This window comes from Carassius auratus, chromosome 36 (genome assembly GCF_003368295.1).
Source record: "Carassius auratus strain Wakin chromosome 36, ASM336829v1, whole genome shotgun sequence".
Classification (NCBI taxonomy): Eukaryota; Metazoa; Chordata; class Actinopteri; order Cypriniformes; family Cyprinidae; genus Carassius; species Carassius auratus.
The window spans coordinates 11,459,279-11,480,960 of NC_039278.1; the positions used below are offsets into that span (position 1 = coordinate 11,459,279).

The window sequence follows — 21,682 nt, forward strand, 5'->3', positions numbered from 1 at the left end:
CTTTTCGGACACGAACATGCAAAATCCACTTCGCCGCCACTTTGTCCCAATTTTCAATTGCTTGTGGTACGGCTACATCACAACGTGCTTACACTGAAAATATGACATAAAAGCTCTCTATACTTGACTGTCCGTCCGAGACAAGCTGCTAGCCAGACTAAACCAGTCCTCCAAGCTGTTATCACTCCGTTTTCCAGTGCAGATTATACTCAGCACTGTCTCACACCACCCTCATGGTGAGGCTTTCAAAGCAAATCTGTTTTGTCAGGGCTGTAGCCATATGGAGTCCTTTGAGGACTATGAAGAGGCAAATGACTTTTCCTGCAAAAAAAGAGCCAGAGGCAGACGCCTACTTTAAGTCCATTAAACTGATTGAAACATTCCTCTCTCTACTCTCAGTGCTCTCTTTTCCCTCTCTTCTCTTCTCCCGTGCATGGACGTCAGGGCCTAATTAACCCCCATGGCCAGCTGTCTGAGGCTGAACGTTGAGTAGCATCCTATCGTCCACTGTTAGCAAATTTCCTTAACAGCCATGTGAGCTGGAAGTGTGAAAAGAGAATTTTCTAGCCATGCCACTCTTTTGCTGTGGCTTGGTTTTTCTGCAACAGACAGTGAAAATATCCCCTTGTCATTGGTTATTTAGGCAAAAGAACAGAAAGTCAAGTAAACAAGGATACATCTGATTAAAATACGAGGCAGGATCAGTGTTGATTTTTGAGGCCAGTGGAATGCAAGACAACAGAGAATAGTTTGAAGATGGCAGGAAGAAGAATTCTTAAGATAACTGGCTACAGCAGTTCAGTGAGCTTGGAAATATGAGTTTTCTAAACACTGTTGTTGACTTTTTTTAGGCACACAAATTTTCTACAGGGTATTAAGGGGGAAAAAAAGTAAAAAAATAAGGATTAATTATTGTGAAAAGTACAAGAACACTTTGAGACACTTCTCTGAGAATGTGACAACTGTGAAGCGGCCTTAACTGCTTCATAGATTGTTACTAAAACTGGATAACTCACAACTAACTGTTTCTAAACTATTTTATTTATTTGTTCACATTCTGTTTCTCCTCAAAGAATACCAAATACTGCTGATTACATAATGGCATTATGTAGTGTACAAGTGCACTTGTAAAAACATTTTAAAGGAAGACAAATGCTGACTTGACTTGACTTGACAGGAAGAACAAAATAATATTACTTTCCTTTACTTGAAAAAATGTCTGGATTCACACTAAACAGTTTAATTTGATGCAGGTCTGAATCACAGCTCAATTGGATTACACTTAAATTGGATCAGTCTAAATGCACAGTAATTGGGTGATTACTTGTATTTAGGCAGCAATGGACACAATTCAATTACTCTATGTGTCTACACCTCCAAATAGGTATTTTGTTGGCAAAGAAATCAGTAATGCATCATCTTAAGAAGGATCCCTCTGCTGAATTGATCTGATACGATCACATACATCTGCGGCTGGTGATAAGGACACTTCCCTGCATGCTCCTCTTTGAACGTGGCCTGTTGTGCAGGAGCTGATGGAAAATCCGCTGTAATACTTCAGAGACACTCTGATATGAGCATCTGTTTGGTCTAAGCTTCCTTTGGTGAGTTAAACTGATAAACACGTTCCTTCAAATATACAAAACATCTGCTGTGATTTAATCCTTGTGATAGCAGAATATCAACGGCCAATATTGGCATTGCCATTTTCAAGGCGACGAGATTAACTGGGGTCTCATGAGAGCCTAGAGATGAGTTTAGCTTGAATTTGCGAGAATGTCATGTTTTTAATTCAAGTGAAACATGGAGGATGTCCGCATGGAGAGGAGAGGGATACTGGAACAGTCCGTTTTCCATGGATAATTTACATTGCTTGTTTGCCGTGGAGCAGACCCATGCTCTGCTGAAGGGAAACAGAAAATATTGTGCAGCTCTTTTTTTTTCTTTGTTTATGAATCCCCATGAGAATCAAGTTTTCTGTGTGGAGAGCTCAACAAAATAAAGACTAAAGTTTTTTCCTCAGAGCCAAGCTTTCTGGGTCGTAACATTACAGAAGTTGGACACAATCTGACTCCGTCTATGCTTTGGATGCTCAGTGAGTCGACACTGACGGCTAACACCCTGAAGAGGTGGAGAATAAAGAAAGAAACGGAACCTGTGTTTGTTAGACACAACAGGAATGCCGGTTCAGAGAGCACAAATATGTTCATAGTAAGGGGTGACTCACTTGTGATATTCAATAAATCATTAAAGGAAAACATAAGATTCCATTGTTTGACTTGAATTCGTACAATAATAATGATGAGAATTTAACACATTTCACAAACAAAAATGTACAATCAGTGCACATCTTGTTTATTGTCTGCTGTGCACGCGTATCCATTATCAAAATTCTGAGCATACATTATACAATTATTTTGTGTTGTGATTCTGTGTAAATAAATTTAAGCCACTTTGAGTGGCATTAAGAAATATGTGGAAACCCATAGTATATTAAATGAATATATTATATAAATAATAATAAAAAAATAAAATACAAATAATAATATTTTTAATACATAAAACAAAGTAATTATAAATAAGTGTGTGGGTATATGTTTGTGTATTCACATATTTATAAAATTTTAATATATGTAAGGAATAATTAAGGAATAACATCTGGTGTGCATTATATTTCTAATAATTTAACGGTCCGGAGTCAATTATTCTGCTTATACTACGGTTACTTTTAAAACAACTCTTTGTGATGTTTTTTCAATGATTTGCACGTGTGCCATAATTTTTTTAAAAATTATCTTCATTTGGAGCTTTCTCAGAAAAAGGTCAAGTCGATAAAATAATTTGCACATCTTGTAATTACTCATTTCTAACTTCAAGACCTCGATCCGATGATTTATGTAAAGGGATTCGTCCAGTTTTTGTACTTAAATCGCTATTGTGAGTAGGACTAGTTCTTCCGCATCTCATCCAATGCCTCTTTTGCTAGTACCAAAACGTTGTTTTAAAGCTGGTAATGGAGGCTTGAGCCGTTGATCGCATTCTAATGCAGTTATTAATGAAGTTATTAGAGAGCGAGAGCGACAGAGACACAGATACAGAGAGAGAGAGCTTGTGTGAATTAGGCTAACGCACCTCTGTGCATCTCTAAATACTCTTCTGCTGCAGCATCTGTAAACAGCATTGTTATTACATCGCTAGTGGGAAATGTCATGTGTAGCCTTTAAGTCGCTACACTATATATAATATGCTAACTGATCAAATTGGCAGGGCAGCACTGACAACACCTTTTTGTGCATATGCGTGATCGTTACTACAATTAACTATGCAATGTGATATGGAACTGTAATGCGGTCCAGAGAGCTGCCTGGAACTACATTCGCATGCGTTTCTCAGAAAATAACTGCACAACTCAGAACGTTCGTCAGCCAATCAGATTCAAGCATTCAACGGCCCTGTAGTATAAATATTATCAATATATGGCACAATATACCCATGCATAAAGTTCTAAGCAGCAATAATCATCATCATAATGCCATTATTAGAATTGATAAATTTTAAAACATATTTATTAACATATTTTTTTAAATTATAAAAACAATAATCTCAATCTCTTATTATTATTATTATTACTACACAATTAAATTAACAAACAAATAACATTATAAAAATTAAACATATTTATAAATATCATTGCTATCATAATTAAATATGATTAACAAATAGTAATATAAAAATTGCTAACAAATAATAATAAATATGGTATAATATACCTCCGCACAAAGTTATTAGTGATCTTAATGTTGACTGTGAATATATTAGTGATGTCATAAATAATGATAATTTCAGTCATTTTCATCACCAGAAATGTGAAACCACTCATCACAGCATGATCATCAACATGATACGCACCTGGTTTGGACATTTCAGCAACGGATCCGTTGTAGACCTGGTTCTTAAACTCAGGTCTGTTGTCATTCATGTCAATGACATAAATGAACAGATCAATAGGGGGCTCCATTTGGTTTCCGTTAATATCCACTGCATGGGCTCTTAGCTGTGGATGAGACAATAATAAAAACACATTAATGAACAATTCATAATTCACACATAACTTCACCTCTGCAGATGCTTCTGTGGAAAGCACAGCACTGATATGAAATCAGATTTGAGAAACTCAGAGCCTTTAAAGATCTCTACGTGCTCAGTGGATTCACTGAATGGAAATTGCATTCATATTTCATATGTTAGATACGGGATCCGGTTGGAAGATATTGCGTTGTTCCTATCTAAAATCCATGAGTTATTATTCAGAGAGGATTTCCACAGAGTGTGAGTTGGAGTTTAGCTTCACACACACACACACACACACACACACAGTCACACAAAGTTTGTTTTGGTTAGATCTCTAAAAAAGTGTGCGAGGCGAGATAAAGCTTTCTTTAATTCAGATAAACAACCCCTTAAAAATATATATATTTTTTGCAGTGATAGAACATTCCCACAGGAGATGGGATAAGGGAGGGGGAACAAGAAACAAAAAAAGCAAGAGATCGAGAGAGAAAAAGAGAGGGATAGAGGAAAGGTTTAAGGCTGGATTAACTCCAAATTCTCTTCTTTGAATTTATTCACTACAGAATTACATGCACACGAACTAAATAATACTATTAACCTAAAATCCCTCCCCAGAATTACATCCCAAATAAGAGGGTTGCATTGCTCCATACACTATACACGGGGACATCGAGATTCTATATTCATTTCTGCAGCAATACGACACCTGCCGCCAAAACCTCTCATTTACTATCACCCGAGACGACAGGTTTTTGTCGTGCACAGCAAAACTAACTGTCAAGCAAACAAATAAATAAAGACACACAACAGGAAAATCTGTTTCCTCAGCTGCTGTGCTTGGCGTTCTCTATGGGTTGGTGAGGCAGCTGTGTGTGTGTGTGAGCATGTAGATATGTGTGAGCTTGTCTGTTGTTAGTGGCTGAGACACAGCATCTTTGATCTGTCGACCCATGAGAACGTGCGGACTGCAAATGTGTAGCTTAATGGCATTATTAACATGCTAGCTGACAGAACCAATACGCCAGACAGAGACAGAGCGACAGAGAGAGATGAGCTGAGAATCAGAGAATCCTCCTCTAGTTCTTTATCCCTTTGTTTGTTTTCTTCTCTTGCCACTGTGTCAAAGCCATCAGCTCTTAAATTCTGCAACACACTCTAGTGGTGGAAAACCTGTGGTCAGTGAAGAAAAACAATTGGAAACTCATAAAATGAGGGGAAACTACAAACCACAGAAAGTGCAAGAAGATCAGTGCCTGAAGCACATTCGCCATGGCCATTGTTAGGATAGCGCAGTGTTTTTCAAGCTTTTTTAGTCTGATGTACCCTCACAGTACCTCTTCATCATTATCATTAATAAATCAAAGTTGTCATCATTAGACTCACTTTTAAACAAAACACAATCAATACTGTGAGTGAAAACAACTTCAATTGTTTTAATGAGACACCTGAGCTTGTTTGTTGTTTACAGGATTTAACAGTTCTGGGCCAATCGTGAAGGAACTTTGAGAAAGACTTAAAAGTGAATTTATTCATAATGCAGTCAAATTTTGGTTGTGTAGGTTTAACAAACACATATCTAGATTCCAAGTTCAGCAAAAATCCAAGAGCTGCATTGGTTTATGTCGAAACGGAACTGCATTTGCAACCTGTTTTTCTACCATAATGTTTAAAGAGACTGACTTGTTGGAGATTTGACCTTGTATGTTGCTGACACCTTTCCACAATCCTGTCAAATAAATAAAAAAAGCCAATAAATAAAAAAGAAAGAAAGGCAAACTGAATTAACTATAATAGTAACAAAATAGGGCTACTTTTGCAAAAGTGACAGTACAGACTTTTGAAAAAAAGTTTTGCTTTTAAATTGGACTACTATTTCACAATATTACTGTTTTACTGTCTTATTGATTATATAAATGCAGCCTTGGTGAGCTATTTTAACACCTTTTAAATGTGAATGTACATTTTGTTGAAATATATTCCAATAAATATTTTTTTTTTTATCTTTGCAATGACATTCATGGATGCATATTAAACAATAAGACCACAAATGTGAATTATGAAAGTTAATCTACTCTATTTTCAATTCATGCTGACTTAAAGTTCAGCTTTAAATAGCCAGCCTCATGGTTTGGTTTCTGTGATGAGGGAGTCATTACCTTTGTTAACACAATTGTTGTTAATTATGAGCCATCACCATTGTTAACCTCAGGTTGCTCCGGGGGGATTGTCCTTGTAATAAGTTCATGACTGTGTTCAGTTGCAGCACTGGAGACACCAATTCTGGCCCTTGTGATGCACTGATAAAAAACATTGTATTCTACTGAAGAAGGCTCTAACTGAATCAACCTCCTCATACATTACGTCAAAAGGCTTGAGTATAAAACTGGGCTTTCTGCACTAGAACATGCAGAATTAGAATTCAAATTGTGAGCAGATATCAGAGTCTTATGGATATTCATGGTGAGTAACAGAAGGGCTGCATAATCTAACCGTCCACCGCACAAGACCCGAGGGGCCACTTAACCTTAACAGTGCTCATACGCCTATCATCCTGATTCACTAACTGCAGGCAATGTCTAACTGAACGTAAACATGCATTTATGCTCACTCGCACACACAATTGAAAACATAAGCTCTGTTTCCTATTAAAATCCACTGAGTTGCCTCACTGCCTACATATTACTTATACAAATACAAATCATACACATTTAATCAATCAATCAGTCATGGATAATATATATTAGGGCTGTGCGATATGGACAAAAAAAAAAACCTATCACAATGTTTTTATCAATTTTGCGATTTCAATTTTAATCCTGATTTTGACACACACTGACATGCTTCACAGTCATAAATAAATGCAATCAGTGTAAATTTGAAACATATTTCCAAAAGAAAACCAATGAGAGCTTAATCAAAAAGTTGTAACATGTGTCTAGAACAGACATGCAGTAAGTCAAAATAATCACTAAGTAAAGATGTCAACCAAAATGTCTAGACATATGGCAAAAAATAATAATAAAATATTTAATAAAGCCCATGTTCAGGGATTTATTTATTTATTTATTTTTTGCCATGCATTGGTCATAGAGCTCACTGTAGCAGTGCCACAGGTGTTATATGTTTTGGCCAATATATTTATTGCCCAAGGTTCACACATACTCCGTCTGCAGTGTGTATACAGTAAGTTACGTGTACGCGGTTCAGAAGCAGCAACGAGAGCGCATTATTGTAAGGTGAAGGCACATTAAAATCATGCATGAGCACGAATCTATCCGCTCGCACGCAGATTTCCTGTGCTCTTTTAACAAAACCAGATGTGCGTGCTCAGATCATATTAAATCTTTTCGCACCTTTCTATTTATAACCTTTTCTGTTCTCATCTGTTACCGCAGGTAGTGTGAATGTTATGATCCATTAACATGGGCTTGAAAAAAAAAAAAAAGGCTACGCATCACAGACAGTGTGTGAACCTGGAGTTAGGCATATGCCCAGTCCGCTCTGTTCTATCGCTCCACTTGGGCGCGCTGCATCCTGACTGGTTCACTTAACATACTGCGGGAGGCCGGGGCCACGGAAAATCGTACTATAAGGCGATTTAGAAATCGCGCACACTATTATTTTGATTTCGATTAATCGCACAGCCCTAATGTATGTATATATATATATATATATATATATATATATATATATATATATATATATATATATATATATATATATATATATATATATATATATATATATATATATATATATATATATATATATATAATAAGGACTGTTTTCACTATTTAGATTAATAATGACCATAACTAATAATGAAGACTAATGATTACTGATAATAATTGAACACCAAATCTACATATTATAGCGATTTCTGAAGGATCATGTAGCACTGAAGACTACATATCTTTGACCAGTAACATATATTAAATATGTGTATCTATTTTTTCACTAAGCCTGTCACAATGCATTCTGGGATTGTATTCTATGTAGAGGATTTATGCCGAGTCACCTCTGATTTTGTCCCGAATGAGGTATCTTAAGAGACAGCATAATTAAGTTAGTTACCTTTTGGGACAGCCTCCATAGGCAGCTTGCTATGTTTAGAAAATATATGCACTCGGACACACACACACACACACACACACACACATCAGCTAACTTAACCACCGTGGGTGCTGACTTTTTCAGATATGCAGACACACACTTAGACACACTCCTGGTGAGACAAGCCTAGACGTAATTTAGACTGATAGGTAGACGCACAGTGCCACATCATCTACTGCTCAATGGACCGGAGAGGTAAGAGAAAAGAGACAGAGTAAGAAAAAAAGAAAGAGAGCCATAAGTCAAAAGTATGAGCCACAAACAGAGAAGACCTTGTTTTATAGCCGATCTAAATATATACTAAGGGCCTATTGACAATTCTTGCAGTTATAGGCAGTTATAATTGTAAGGAACAACTGTGAGAATCAAAAGCAATATGTTGTGTTAGGAGTGTGTGAGAGAGTGACAGAAGGGGAAGATGTGGCGGAGGGAAGGCTTGCTGGCAGCCCGCTTGACAGAGGTGGGATGACAGGCAGAAACATAAGGGGGCAGGGTCGCTGTTTGATTTGATTCCCCCGGTTGAGTTAAAGCACTGAGAGTTGCATACTCATCACTTGTGACAATCCAACACTTCTTTTCCAGACTATTTCATTCCCTTTCTCTCCATTTCTCATCTGCACATTGCTACTGAACCTTCGTCTAATTGACAGTTTGACTAACTGAAAAAAAAAGAAACCCTGACGTGTCAAAGCTATTTTTTTTTCTTTGTTTCTAGCTTTTCTTCACGTTATTTATAAGGAAAAGAGCCACATAAACAGAATAACGGAACAAAAACAAAATTAAAAAGCACCCTTAACAAGTGACGCCAGCCAGAGGGACCGATATTGCTTTTAATGCATTGAAAGCAGTTTGAATAAACTTAATTGCAAAATGAAGTATGAATGTTAAGGTTTCTCCAAACTTTGCTTAACAAGCAGTAGCTTTACTAAGTCTGTAGCTTTGTATTCGATATCTAAAAAGGCTGACAAGGCAACTGCGCTTGTTTTGATGGCTAGAACTTTCTGGAACCAATCAGGTTTGCAATCAAGTCAGATCTCAGAGTTTGTAGGCCTTTGAGTCCTGATTAAAAGTTACCCTGAACAGCTGAGAGATATTAATAGTCACTTAAACTAGAGTTTAGAAACAGTATATAAATTAAGACCCTTGACACAAAGCATTTGCATTACATGAAGTATCAAAACAAAAGCTTTTTTTTTTATGGCCTGTATAGCACAAACACACTTTTAAATCAAAAACCTTTCACAAATTGACATTTGTCAGGTTTGCAAGTATTAAGTAAGAAGTATATAGTTCAAAATTAAGGCAAAACGTATTTGGATGCTTTCTGGATGTACAAATTTCTGGAACACCAATTATCTAAAACCGTGAATTTTAGAGGAACTTCATACATCCTAAAAAAAAACAAAAAAAACACCTTTTGTTATCTCAGAAAATGTGCTTCAGTTTTTCATTTTTTGCAAATAAATGGAATTCAACCATTTGTAGGCATGGGATACACATGTACACAAACACACACACATAGTATATATTGCACGTTAACAGAAATGACATGAGAACATGTTAAATGAAAAAAAAAAATTGTATAATATAATGTAAAGGTATTTAAGTATCCAAACACTTCTTTGGATCACTGCATATAATAATAATAATAATAATAATAATAATAATAATAATAATAATAATAATAATAATAATAAAAACAACCTCCAGTTGTAGTTTTATTCCAACTGGCAAAAGGCCATAAACTCTTGCAAACTGGAGCATGTTTCTTAAATGGGTTGAGGCCTGCTCCACTTTAAATAGGATCTGTATAGGGCAAAAATTATCTTTCCGAGCCAACTCTGGAAAGAGGTGTACTTACATGGTAGGAGGCTCTCTCCTCTCTGTCCAAAGGTTTAGTGACAGACATTTTCCCTGTCACAGGATCAATGATATAGATGTTATTGGGAGGCTGGTCTGCTCCTGCTCCTGTTATACTGTACCGAATCTCAATTTCTTTGTCCTGGTCCGATCGAATCTGCAATAAGATGGCACAATGAGTATAGCTCTATAGATAATCAAACACAAGAGGCTTTCATGTGTTTTAAATGTCAATTTTGCTGCTCATATAGAGCAGTGGTTATCCTTTGGTTTTGCTTTCAGGACCGAGATTTTACATTGGCTGCCAAAATTATTCATTGTATAAAATAATAAAAACAATCTTTTGAATCAAGCATTAAAGTATATAAATATTACAGTTAACAACACAAACACTATAAAAACAATATAATGTAGTAAAGCAAGTGTTTTAGCATCCATTAATAAAATAATATATATATATAACAACCATGCATATAGTTGGGATAATATATATATATATATATATATATATATATATATATATATATATATATATATATATATATATATATATATATATATATATATATATATTATCCCAACTATATGCATGGTTGTTCTATTAGTTGTATTTTATTTTTGCAGACCAAAAAAACTTGGTTATAGTAGACATCATCCACCAGCTTTCATGACAAATCAGATCATTTCCATATGCATGCAATCAATGTCTGTATAATTCCTGAAAACATTCTTACACAAGCCCTTACTTAGTTCACATTCCTAAAAGTTTGCATATATACAGAAGTTTCTCAAATTATCATTATTATTTTTCACTTTTCACTGTACAACAATATTGCACTGCACAACTGATCCAATCTTTAGCTTTCGGTAGCATCAGGAAATTAAAAAACGTACAATGGATAATGTGGCAGTGACATGTGGAGTAAAATGCTGGCTTATTAATCAAAGTCAAGCCACTGTTACTTCCTAAACAGTAAATAGTATTCAGCATCACAGTTTGATACTTGACAGTTGGATGCCAAGTGAACTGGGCCATTGATCACTATGATAATGCTTTAACAGACACTTTCTCTCAGCTTTGTGACAATTGCCTGCCATACAAACTTTCTCAAAATAACTGAGAACAAAGAAAACGGAATAATAAAACAACATAGAATTGTTTATTAGTTGATGTGAATATTTTTCTGTAATAATGCCTAATCTTTATGGGCAGAGACAACTACACAAAGAGTGGACACGAGGACACTATAAAGAAAATCACTACCGATTTCTCTGAAAACACTGGTGCTCATAAAACCACATGCAGTGAAATGTGGGTATTGGGCCATGGCCAATGGGAGCAACCTAAAATCAGCCATTATTATTATTATTATTATTATTATTTATTTTTTTTGCAAATTCAATTACGCTGCTTTGTCAAAAAAAATTACACACTTCAGAGAAAATAAAGTCATACTGTATGTACTTTCACTTAATGACTTACTGACATAATGAGTAGAAAAGTGACAGTTCTGGCCTAATTTTAATTGAAGCTGTATGAAACCCTCATCTTCGTATTTTTCTTCCAAACTCTGTTTGATGTAAAGAACAGATGCATTCACAATCCTCTCTCGTTCTTCCCCATCCATCTCTTTTCTGTCTCCCGTCTTTCTATCTGGCATCATTAACCATGGCATGGCTCAATGCGATAGACGTTTCCTTCTTCTGTTTTCCATCTCTCTTGCATTGAAGCAAGAAACATGTTGCAGAACCGTGGGACATTACACATCTGGATATCAATCTGCTTGATGCTTTTGGTTTGACAGAGGATGTTTCTCATAATGGTTTGTCTCATCAAAACTGTGATAATAGCAGATTTTATTGAAGCATGTTTATACTGTTTATGTAACAGCTTGTCCAATAAAACACCAAAACAGAGTTTATGGACTCATCTTTTTATCCTAAGTGGATCAGACATACATACATAAAAAGCATGCTATTATACTAGAGAAATTAATAATAATTTCAGTATAATCAACAGTTTAAGCAGGTAACAAGTTCGAGGACATTTGGGGATGTGTAAAATTGAGGCTGTCATAATTAACTTGTGTAATATAACAAATGGCTTTAATGTGTTAATCAATAAAAAAAAAGAGAGAGAATAGAAAACTTGTTAACTGAAATTGTTCTGGTCATTCTATTTTCTAAAAAGTGATAAACTTATCATAAAACCAATAAATAGAAGATTGAAACTAAAACACAACTGGTTCGACTGACATTTGTTTACTGGCATCTGTACAAATGTGCAAGGAAAGATATTTGATGCAATAAATATAATAATTTAATAACATTAACAAAAAATATATATATATTTTAATATATTTGTGCATCATCTGAGACATAAATAGAGTAATACCCTGTGTAGATTTTAATGCACTGGCTTCTCAGTAAACAGGAATACGACTGAAAAAACTAAACAAAAATGAGAGCAGAGTGGAGATATCTTTCAGAAGATGTGTTTATGTGCCCACATAACTATTTCCACTTTCAACACTGCATGAAATATCAGTAGATTTGCAATTATGACCATGTTTCTGTGTGTCACTGGGCTTTGCGATGCACAAGACATTTGATGTGAGGGGATTTTGTGCTGAAGCAATCAAATGTAAACCCTGACGCGTTTGAGTCACGGGATATAAACCCCATACCCCGCCTACCCATTTCATGAGCCGTGGGTCCGGAAACCATGCGTGAAAGTGAAATGACTGGTGAGCGTGCTACAGTCCTTTTTTGCATAACGTATTCCGCAGACTGAGTGTGATGGCTTTCTCTTCATTTCACTCAGACACTGAACTCCCACACATGACCTTTCAGTGCAATATCTGAACCTCGCTCTCCCACTCTCTATGCTTTGGTAAAGTTCTCTTTCTATTTAAACGGCGGCTAAAAACATCTAAGAGATATGCCGCTCAGGACATTGAAACTCAGTATATTGATTTGGTAATAAAATGTATTCCTGGTAGCTTTCAGTACAGCTCACGCCTGCATTCAACATCAAAGTTTTTTTTTTTTTTGAATAGACCAAAAGCCAGGAATCAAAGTTCAGGATTTTTTTTTTCATCTTACTACTTTCCTGCATGAACTGGCAATCAAATCTGAAATCCCAGAAATAGTTCTTTGTATTCGGCTAAAGACATGGTGGCTACATATCAATTTAGAGCCTGAAAGGAATTGGAAATTTCTTGAGGTAGGAAAAATAACATACTGCAGCATCCTCCTTGCAAACATTTGAAAAATGAATGGCTTTCTGGGAGGCTGACAGGTAAGAGATCGGTATGTGGGCTACATAGCATGGATCAAAGAGAGTTTTTCTGCTCAATAATTCAGCAGCCGTGGTGCACCATGAACACACACCTAGAATATTCACCTTTCTGATTCAGATGAATCGACATTCGCTGCTCGAGCCATCCCGATGACACATCCGCTTAAATATCCCAGAGGGAAGGAGGTAAGGTTCCATGTACATTTAAAAGTCTCTTTAAAATTCACGGAAAATTTGTCAAGTCTGAAACCTCAGCCCCCCAAACTCCCCGTTTAATGAATGTTCTTTAGAATACTAAATTGAATAAATGATGATCATGCCCTCATTAAGTCCCCTGGGCTTGATTGAGTCATCTGAATGACAAAAAGCAATTTTTGAAATCTTCCTCCCACTCGTTAGTTGTAGGATTACAAGTGAGAGCGGGGTGAATGGGGGAAGATGGCTAGCACGTGAAGAACGTGATCTTTCTACTGATACCATGTTGGAGATAAATGCCATGTTTCTGGGGCAGGTTCAGAGTGACTTCTGCCTTTTTCTGGTGAAATTTACAGTCCTGGGAGAGGCTGTATCAGAGCCCCTTTTCAAAAGAGTAAACAAAGTCAGGTGAGGGATTAACAGCAGTGCCATGGAGTAATGCTTTACAAGTACTGACACTATTAACTACGTTTTCTTTTTTTTGCAGTAGTTTAACATGTTGTTTTTAAAATAGTGCATCTTTTCCAGTAACACAATAATTTTTTCTAAAAAATTATGTCATACTGTTAATTTTTTTTTTTCACGTTACTTGGAGGAACTCCTGTTGCCTGAGAGAAAAAAAAAATCTAATTTAAGGTTTCTCAGTATATTCAAACTGAACTCATAAAAACTATACTATACTAAATAAACATAACTAGATTTTGTCTGCAAGATTTTTTAAGTTTTAAATTTGTTCACGTTTTCACAGAGCACATAAAGAAAATAAAACGAATAAATAAATGCCACCCAGGAAACATTCACACAGAGAAGTGAAATGTTACTGAAATTAAAATCTGAAAAGGTCATGGAAAAGTCAAGGAAACTTCAAAAGTGAATAGTTATTTTAGTATTCATACAGACTTGACTAGAGAAGAAACTGGTCTTTGTAAATGCTATTGCTTTAAAAAGATTTGTTAAACCTCATCCAGTAACTAGAAAAGTTGTGGGAACCCTGTAATTCATTCAAACCCTTAATATGATTCAAATTATAATGCTGAATATTTAATAATGCAAATATTTAAATGAAGCTGTTAGTAGTGTAACTACTTTTTCAAAGGAGTAGCATGCTTTAGTCAAACCAGTTTAAATGAGCTTGGTGCAAAAACTAATAGCACAATGTTAACTCTAACAAACGGCAGATGCATAACTCCGAAGCGACAAACTGGTGCATTCAAGGTATATTTGAATCAGTTTATGCTTCCATGAGAATCAAACCGTTAATGTAGGGATGCTGGTGGCACATCAGTCAAGCTACAGGAACCTCTTGACATGCAGGAAACGTTCATAATACAGCGTAATGCTCTTTTACACCAGAGACTGAATCCTTCATTAGCTTTTCTCTGCGTTGCCGTTTTTCATTTTGGGATTCAGCATAATGAAACAGACAACGTTAGAATAACAAATGTACTATTAATTTCAAGTTATTTGAAGTTATTCACATGTGCGACTGGCAAAGTATGAAAACTCAAATAGAGAGAGAGTGAAAATAAAACACAACAAATCAAAAAACTATTGGAGCTCATTAAAACGAGCAACTGAAGCCCAAAAAGTACGTTTCCTTTCTTGATGGCCCTCTCTTATTTCCTGCCCATCAGTAATGACTTTTTCTTATTTTATATCATTGTACTCTCATTTTATGACTTCTTATTGGCACTGTCTGCTCTTCCTATGAGAACCCGAGGCATTCAGGCAGGCTATGAGAGTCAAGAGCTCTGATAGGTGGTTGATGAGCTGGTCAACGGGTGCAGTCTGATGATAGTCAGGCACTGTTCTCCAACCTACAGGCCACCCCGAGCATCCTACAGGCTGCTTCGATAACTAAAGCACTGTGGTCAGGTATTCTTACTGCACTCAAGCTGGTACATTTGTCTTTCAGTGTCCTTTAGTGCTGCTATTGTCTGCCACGCACCTGATATTTGGGTTTCAGCTATGGTGTACTTGTGTAACCTTTGTAGAGAGCGTGCAGCTTACAAAGTTCTTTACAAAGTGGTTAACTACAAAGCAGTCTGCTATTCAACCATGTATGAATGCATTTGTGGTAGGTTCTCTGATTACATATTGTTCTAGACCGATCACACTCAATAAAACAAGCTGTTGCCCAACTATATGGAGACCAGGATTGCTGTTTAGCTGTATTGTCTTCCGTCCAATACTCCTAAGACAGACAGATAATTCACCAGAATGGATCAGCTTCCTGTCAGCATGCTAAAGGATGAGCAAGGCACCAAAAAAGAAAAATGTGAGAGACCATATTAGAGAATTTATTGAGAAAAGAAAGAGCAGCTGAAAAATCTTTAGTGTAACGGATGAAACTTATTGCTTTGGCAGACCATTCAAGACACTTTAGGAAATAGTCGTGCACATTTAGAAGATTAGTCACAATCTTTAATGCCAAGGTTCAAAGCAATAAACAATAAGCCTCTCTACATCATAGGAATGTGACCAAAACCTTACCCTACAGCATAAGTCGCTTTCAAAAGTGTCGATCAAGCGCTTCCTCCCTTCGTAAATTTGACAGCAGTCTACTTCTGTCAGTTTTATAACTCTCGGAATCATAACATAGTTTCTTGTTTAAGATCAAGGTGATAACCCAACAAGCTATCTCACTGTTCTCAAGGCATCAAGGTCTCGTTTTTTTATCCGGGATGATGTATCTCCTCAAAGCCCTGTCAGGAGTGATGGACAAATTCAAATGCGGAGACGAGCAGATCAAGCTGAGAGCAGACTAGTGAAGAAGAAGACAATTGTTTCATGTAATCAGGTTACATTAGGAAGAAAGTACATTTGGAAATCATCACATACACAGTAATATTTATATGTACCTTTAACTTTAACTCTTATATTTATAGGTGAGCTATGAAGAAATATATTTTTGCATTTTCCACACTGATTTTGAGGGGAAAACTGAAAATCTTTATGCAAACCTGGTAAAATGTGTTCAGGTACACGTTTATACTGTATCTCCCCCTAAAGGGTGCATATTATGACCTTAAGGACTCAAATGTACACTTTATGTGCTAACATGTACCCATAAGGTGCTAACATGAATATGTACATATTTATACCAGATGTATTAATTATTAAAACACTCATATGTACATATGTATCATATGTACTAAAACTAACAATACTCTATTGAATACTAATAATCTGTACCCATTAGCTAAATTTAGGGTACCACTATGTATTTGCATATTATTGCATATAATATTTGTATAATTACATTAAGGACAAAAAAGCAAAAAAGCATACAGCAGCAAAGTTCCTTGAGTATTACACCGGAATGAGAGTATAGTTCCTAGCCATATCGGCCTAGAAAAATGTCAACTTTTCATTTTCCTTCGGTTTTAGTACACAATGTAACTACAGAAGAGTCAAGTTTTAAATAGGAAAAAATATAGAAACTCTTTAGTCATTTTTGAGTGAGATACAAACAGATTCAATTATCTATGCTAAGCTAAGCTAAAAGTGCTACCGTCAGACCCAGAGATTGGTTGAATGGATTCGAAAACGGTAAAACTCAACTGTTTAACTTTAGGGGAGTTGGAAAATGAGCATATTTTTTTTTACAAATTACATTTTTTTTCTTTTAAAGGTGGATTAATTAAGGTAATTTACAGTATTATTATGCATATGTCCTTGCATATCAGTGCTAAACAAGCAAATAGTAATAAATGGTACTTGCATGAATCCTTAAAGGTACTAAAATGCCCCCTTCAAATGTAGAAAAGTTACAAAAGTGTACTTTTGAGTGTACTGTCTCCTATGTATAATGCTCACTATTATAGCTAAAAGCATAATTAAATTGGCCAAATTAGTAAAAAAACAAACAAACATGCAATGCACAGAGGTTTGTGACTGGCAGTCACTGCAATTATATGACAGTCTTCAGAGTTCTGTGCACACGGATTCAGCCTGCTTACAGGTTACATGAAGACAAAATGGGAAAAAAGAAGTCATGAATGCCATCTTTAAGATTGAGTTCCGGATGCTCAGGTTTAATATTTCTCAAGTGAAAGCTGGAGTCAGTCGAATACTCTTACTCTTAAATCCCATTAGAAACAGACGAAACTGTCTGTTCCACACAGGATACTTTATTATGGATCCAAGCCTGAACTGGAAAGGAATATAGAGCAGGAGCTGGATTTTGAAATATGGATTTTGTTCTTCCCTACTTCTCCCTGTTTCTTCCTTTCTCTGTCTTGGTATGGATAGCATGAAGAGGAGTAACATCTATATAAATGAGGGGGTGATGGAACATGAGGGGGTGATTCAGTCAGACTGATACTCAGAATTTAAACCAGCTCAATTCCAATGTACTGAAACGCGTCTTATTTGACTCTTGAAAGCTCTGCCTCATTTCCCTGTAATTCCTCAGGTCCTGTAGTGAGATTAATGGCCTGGCTTTAAGTCCAACAGTGCTAGATGTACCTATTAAAGCTAGTTTTGTAATAGTAACCTCATGTGGCTTCGAGATAATGTAAAGTGTTATTTGAAGAAAAGTGTCCACATTCCATGTGCTGTAGGTATGAAAAAAAAAAATGACACAATTAAGTATAAAATGAAGGTATGAACTGCATGTGTAAGGACAGGAATGGAAAATCTATGCTGATTACGCTCACTAGGGACACTGCTCGGACTGAATACAGGACGTAATCATAGAGCCGACTGATATCAGGAGTTTATCATGAGAAGAATAAAGAGAAAGACTGAAAGATGAGCCACATCGCCAGGGCTGCAGTCATGCGGATCTTTTGTCAACGTGATCGATCTCTCTGTCTCCCCTGAAAGTTGTTTTTATTTTGAGACGTAGAGAGAGAGAAAGAAAAGGAGAGGGGGCGACAGTGCAGAAGAGAAAATAACCATGTGAGTGAAAAGACGAGAGAAACGGAGAAAGATGAAGAGAGACAGCCATCTGCACAGATACAGCCCAAATCAAATTGCATGAATTCACCACTGCATTCTCAGAGGAAGATGAACAGGAGATGAAGAGTGGAGTGCGCCAATAATCACATGATGTAGACAAATAAAAAAATAAATACGTCAGAAGTCTGAAGTGGGAGCCTGTTGCAAGGTTATACATTCTCCTATTCAACAATAGTAAATAAAAAATAGCAATTAATTTATACCTGGTACAAATGTTTTGTCAAATCAGCTCATACACATGCATGTCAAGCGTAAATCAGCCTGCAAAAAAAGTATTTTGACACTTAAGATGCACTTAAAGTGTGTACATCTTTGTGATAATTAACAACATGGTAAATTGAGTGGCAGTTAAATGCTCCTACCAAAAATATGTTTGCTAGGTTTCAAATTACTTACACTACTTTTACATTCCCATATTTGAGATATCAGATGGCTTGTATTTCCTAGATCTACAAAAGTGAACTTAACTTAAAAAATGAATAAATAATAAAAAACATACAATTCTTTTTTTAAATAATCTAGCATAATTTGCCAATCGTATCTAATCCAATGGAATTAATACATTTTTATGTGTGTCTTAAGTGTCCACAGAATGTGCCTTAAAGGCTTAATACTGAGAACGCAATAAGACAGTCATCAAGGCACATGTCAAAGCGTTTGAATAGAACTCCCCAAACTGAAATGTCATGAACCTCTACGCCAAGTCCCTTTACCAGTCCTGAGGAGGGGAATGGAATGGTGTTGAAATTAGATAATTAGGAAGAAAATTAATATCAATGGGTGCTAAGAATTGAATCACAAATGCAATTACTGCATTAGCTTTGCAATTAAAATAGCTGGCTGGTGAATGGCTGGATACTCATGGAATTATGAGTTTTTCTACATATCAACAATGACATTAATTTCCCAAAGTCAGCACAATGGGCAAGCAGTACAAATAGAGCCTTTATGTATTCCCTAGTAGAGTCCAATTGTATTCTCTAGGCATGAGACCGTTTCTCTGCCTCTATAAAAGCGCAAGGACCCCAGAGACGGTGGCACAGGCTAATGACTGATTTCAGTCCAATCACACTGTGTCTATTGAAAAGCACAATGGACAAATCTCTGGGTACGAGCTAAGAGGTGGAGCAGCGGCGTGAAAAGTGGGGTCAGGTAATTAGAGAGACAACCTCTGCGCGACTGCAGGAGAAGAGGCGATGCCGTTGTGCTGCTTCTGCACTTTTTCTACCATGCTAGTCGCAGCCATTCACCTCGCCCATATTTTCACTCTCTCTCTCCACTCCATGCTCTCATAAACATACACGCACACATAGCATGAAGAATGGTTGCAGGGAGAAATGTCAGGCGCGCTGGTGAACCAGGGAGAGATAGAGAATAAAGAAGGAGCCAGAGATGCAGATGAGAGAGGGACTTAATAAGGGGGATGGAGCGAATCATGGCTATCATAATGATGTCACTGGTTAATGGGGTGTTAGTTTAGCGTTATAAGCCTCCAAATGGCTTCTAGTATCTCTTGGGTGAAATATATAGCTTTTTGAGCAACACATTAAAAGTGTTTTTGTAACAAACCCTCTGATAGAGGCTAAGGTTATGTTGGGAATGACATGCTAGTATACTACTGTGAAGTGTGCACATTACAATTGTAAAATTTGGGGTCAGTAATTATTTTTTTTAAAAAAATAAATGTATTCTGCAAGCATACTTTAATTTGATCAAAAGTGACAGTAAAAAAAAAAAAACATTTCAAATAATGAAAACTTTTAGTTTTGTTTATAATAATAATAATAATAATAATAATAATAAAAATTAAGCAGCACAAGTTTTTTTTTTTATTGCTTATTATAAGAAATGTTTATTAAGCAGCAAATCAGATTTTATTTTACTCATCATTACTCATACAATCATATTTTTTATATTATTGAAATATTATGTAATATTTTATATTATGTTTTATTTACAATAACTGTTTAATAACTTAAATTTGATGCAAAAAAATTGAAAACTTATAAAGGACTTGCAGAAACCCTTCAATCTGCCGAAGTGGCAAGTGGGAGTGACTGTGTTATACAGGCCACTACTGAAATCTACCTGCATTTGACGGGTTGGTGGGTGTTATTGTCAAGCCCTGAATATATAGCCCATCAAACAAACAGGTGCCAGTGATAAATATGCTTCTGTCAAAGACACAAATGTCCACACGTGTAAAGAGCAGGCTGTGTTAAAAACTTCTAACATGTATAAACATATTGCATACACATATGAGGATTGTGTAGGCAGCAGAAACATGAGGGAGGTCAGTGACAAAAATTCAGCAGGGCAACTTTCTCACAGGCTAAATTACCACACAATACCTTCCTAGTGTAATAGAAACGATCAGTCCACAACATTCTCATTATAATATTATAAAAAAGTCTCAAAGTTAAAATGACTTACACCCACACACAAATGCTCACTCATGCAAGCAGGCCACTGCATTAAACCATTTAGCACAGGTTCTTGAAGCCGAAATCGTGTGGGCCCACATTCAAGGAAGCTTGGTACTCAGTGAGTGAACTTTCTAACACTTAAGCTAAGTTTCACATTACAAGTAGGCTACTATACATCTTGCTTATTTAACGGCAGAGTTATTCAAGGCCAGCGTGAGAAATAACGATCATTCAAACTCTCCACTCAAGTGAATATGTTACCCTCTGACCCATGCTTTTACTGCCTCTGATTAAGTTAGGCGGTAATAGAAGAGCCCCAGCAGGACACTTACACTAGCTGTAATGCTATAGGCTATGTATGACTGCCAGTTTTAGTCAAGGAGCAATCCATGAGATCTAATTATGCTTCTACCACACTGGATTTTCTGCTTGAGGTAGAGACATGTAATCACATAGCAAGCAGCTTAGATTAGAGCTTGATGTCTTCATTGTGTGGGTGATCGCCTTCAGATATCTCGACAGTCAAAACAGAATAACTAAACTTCTGTCTTTCATTGGTATGTCCAAGGAGTTTGCTTCAAACCTGTTTAGATTGCATATATGACAAAACAGCATAAACATTTTGGCCAAATGTTTGTTCTCTCTGTCTGTCCTTAAAGGAACAGTTTCCTCCAAAAACCGGTATGACACATAAGTAATATTTGTAAAAACATGCTAGATGCACAATCAGTTACAATGAATTGAGACAGGA

General features: G+C 36.2%; 1 protein-coding gene across 1 annotated transcript in view; it reads right to left on the minus strand.

Annotated features, from left to right (window-relative positions):
- Positions 1–21,682, minus strand: part of cdh4 (cadherin 4, type 1, R-cadherin (retinal)) — a 204,740-nt gene that overhangs the window by 31,939 nt on the left and 151,119 nt on the right. Inside the window, exons 6-7 of the mRNA XM_026221372.1 lie at positions 10,046–10,201; positions 3,910–4,054 (exon numbers count right to left, since the gene is read on the minus strand). Of these exons, the coding sequence (XP_026077157.1) occupies positions 3,910–4,054; positions 10,046–10,201 (301 nt within the window). The remainder of the gene's footprint in view (positions 1–3,909; positions 4,055–10,045; positions 10,202–21,682) is intronic.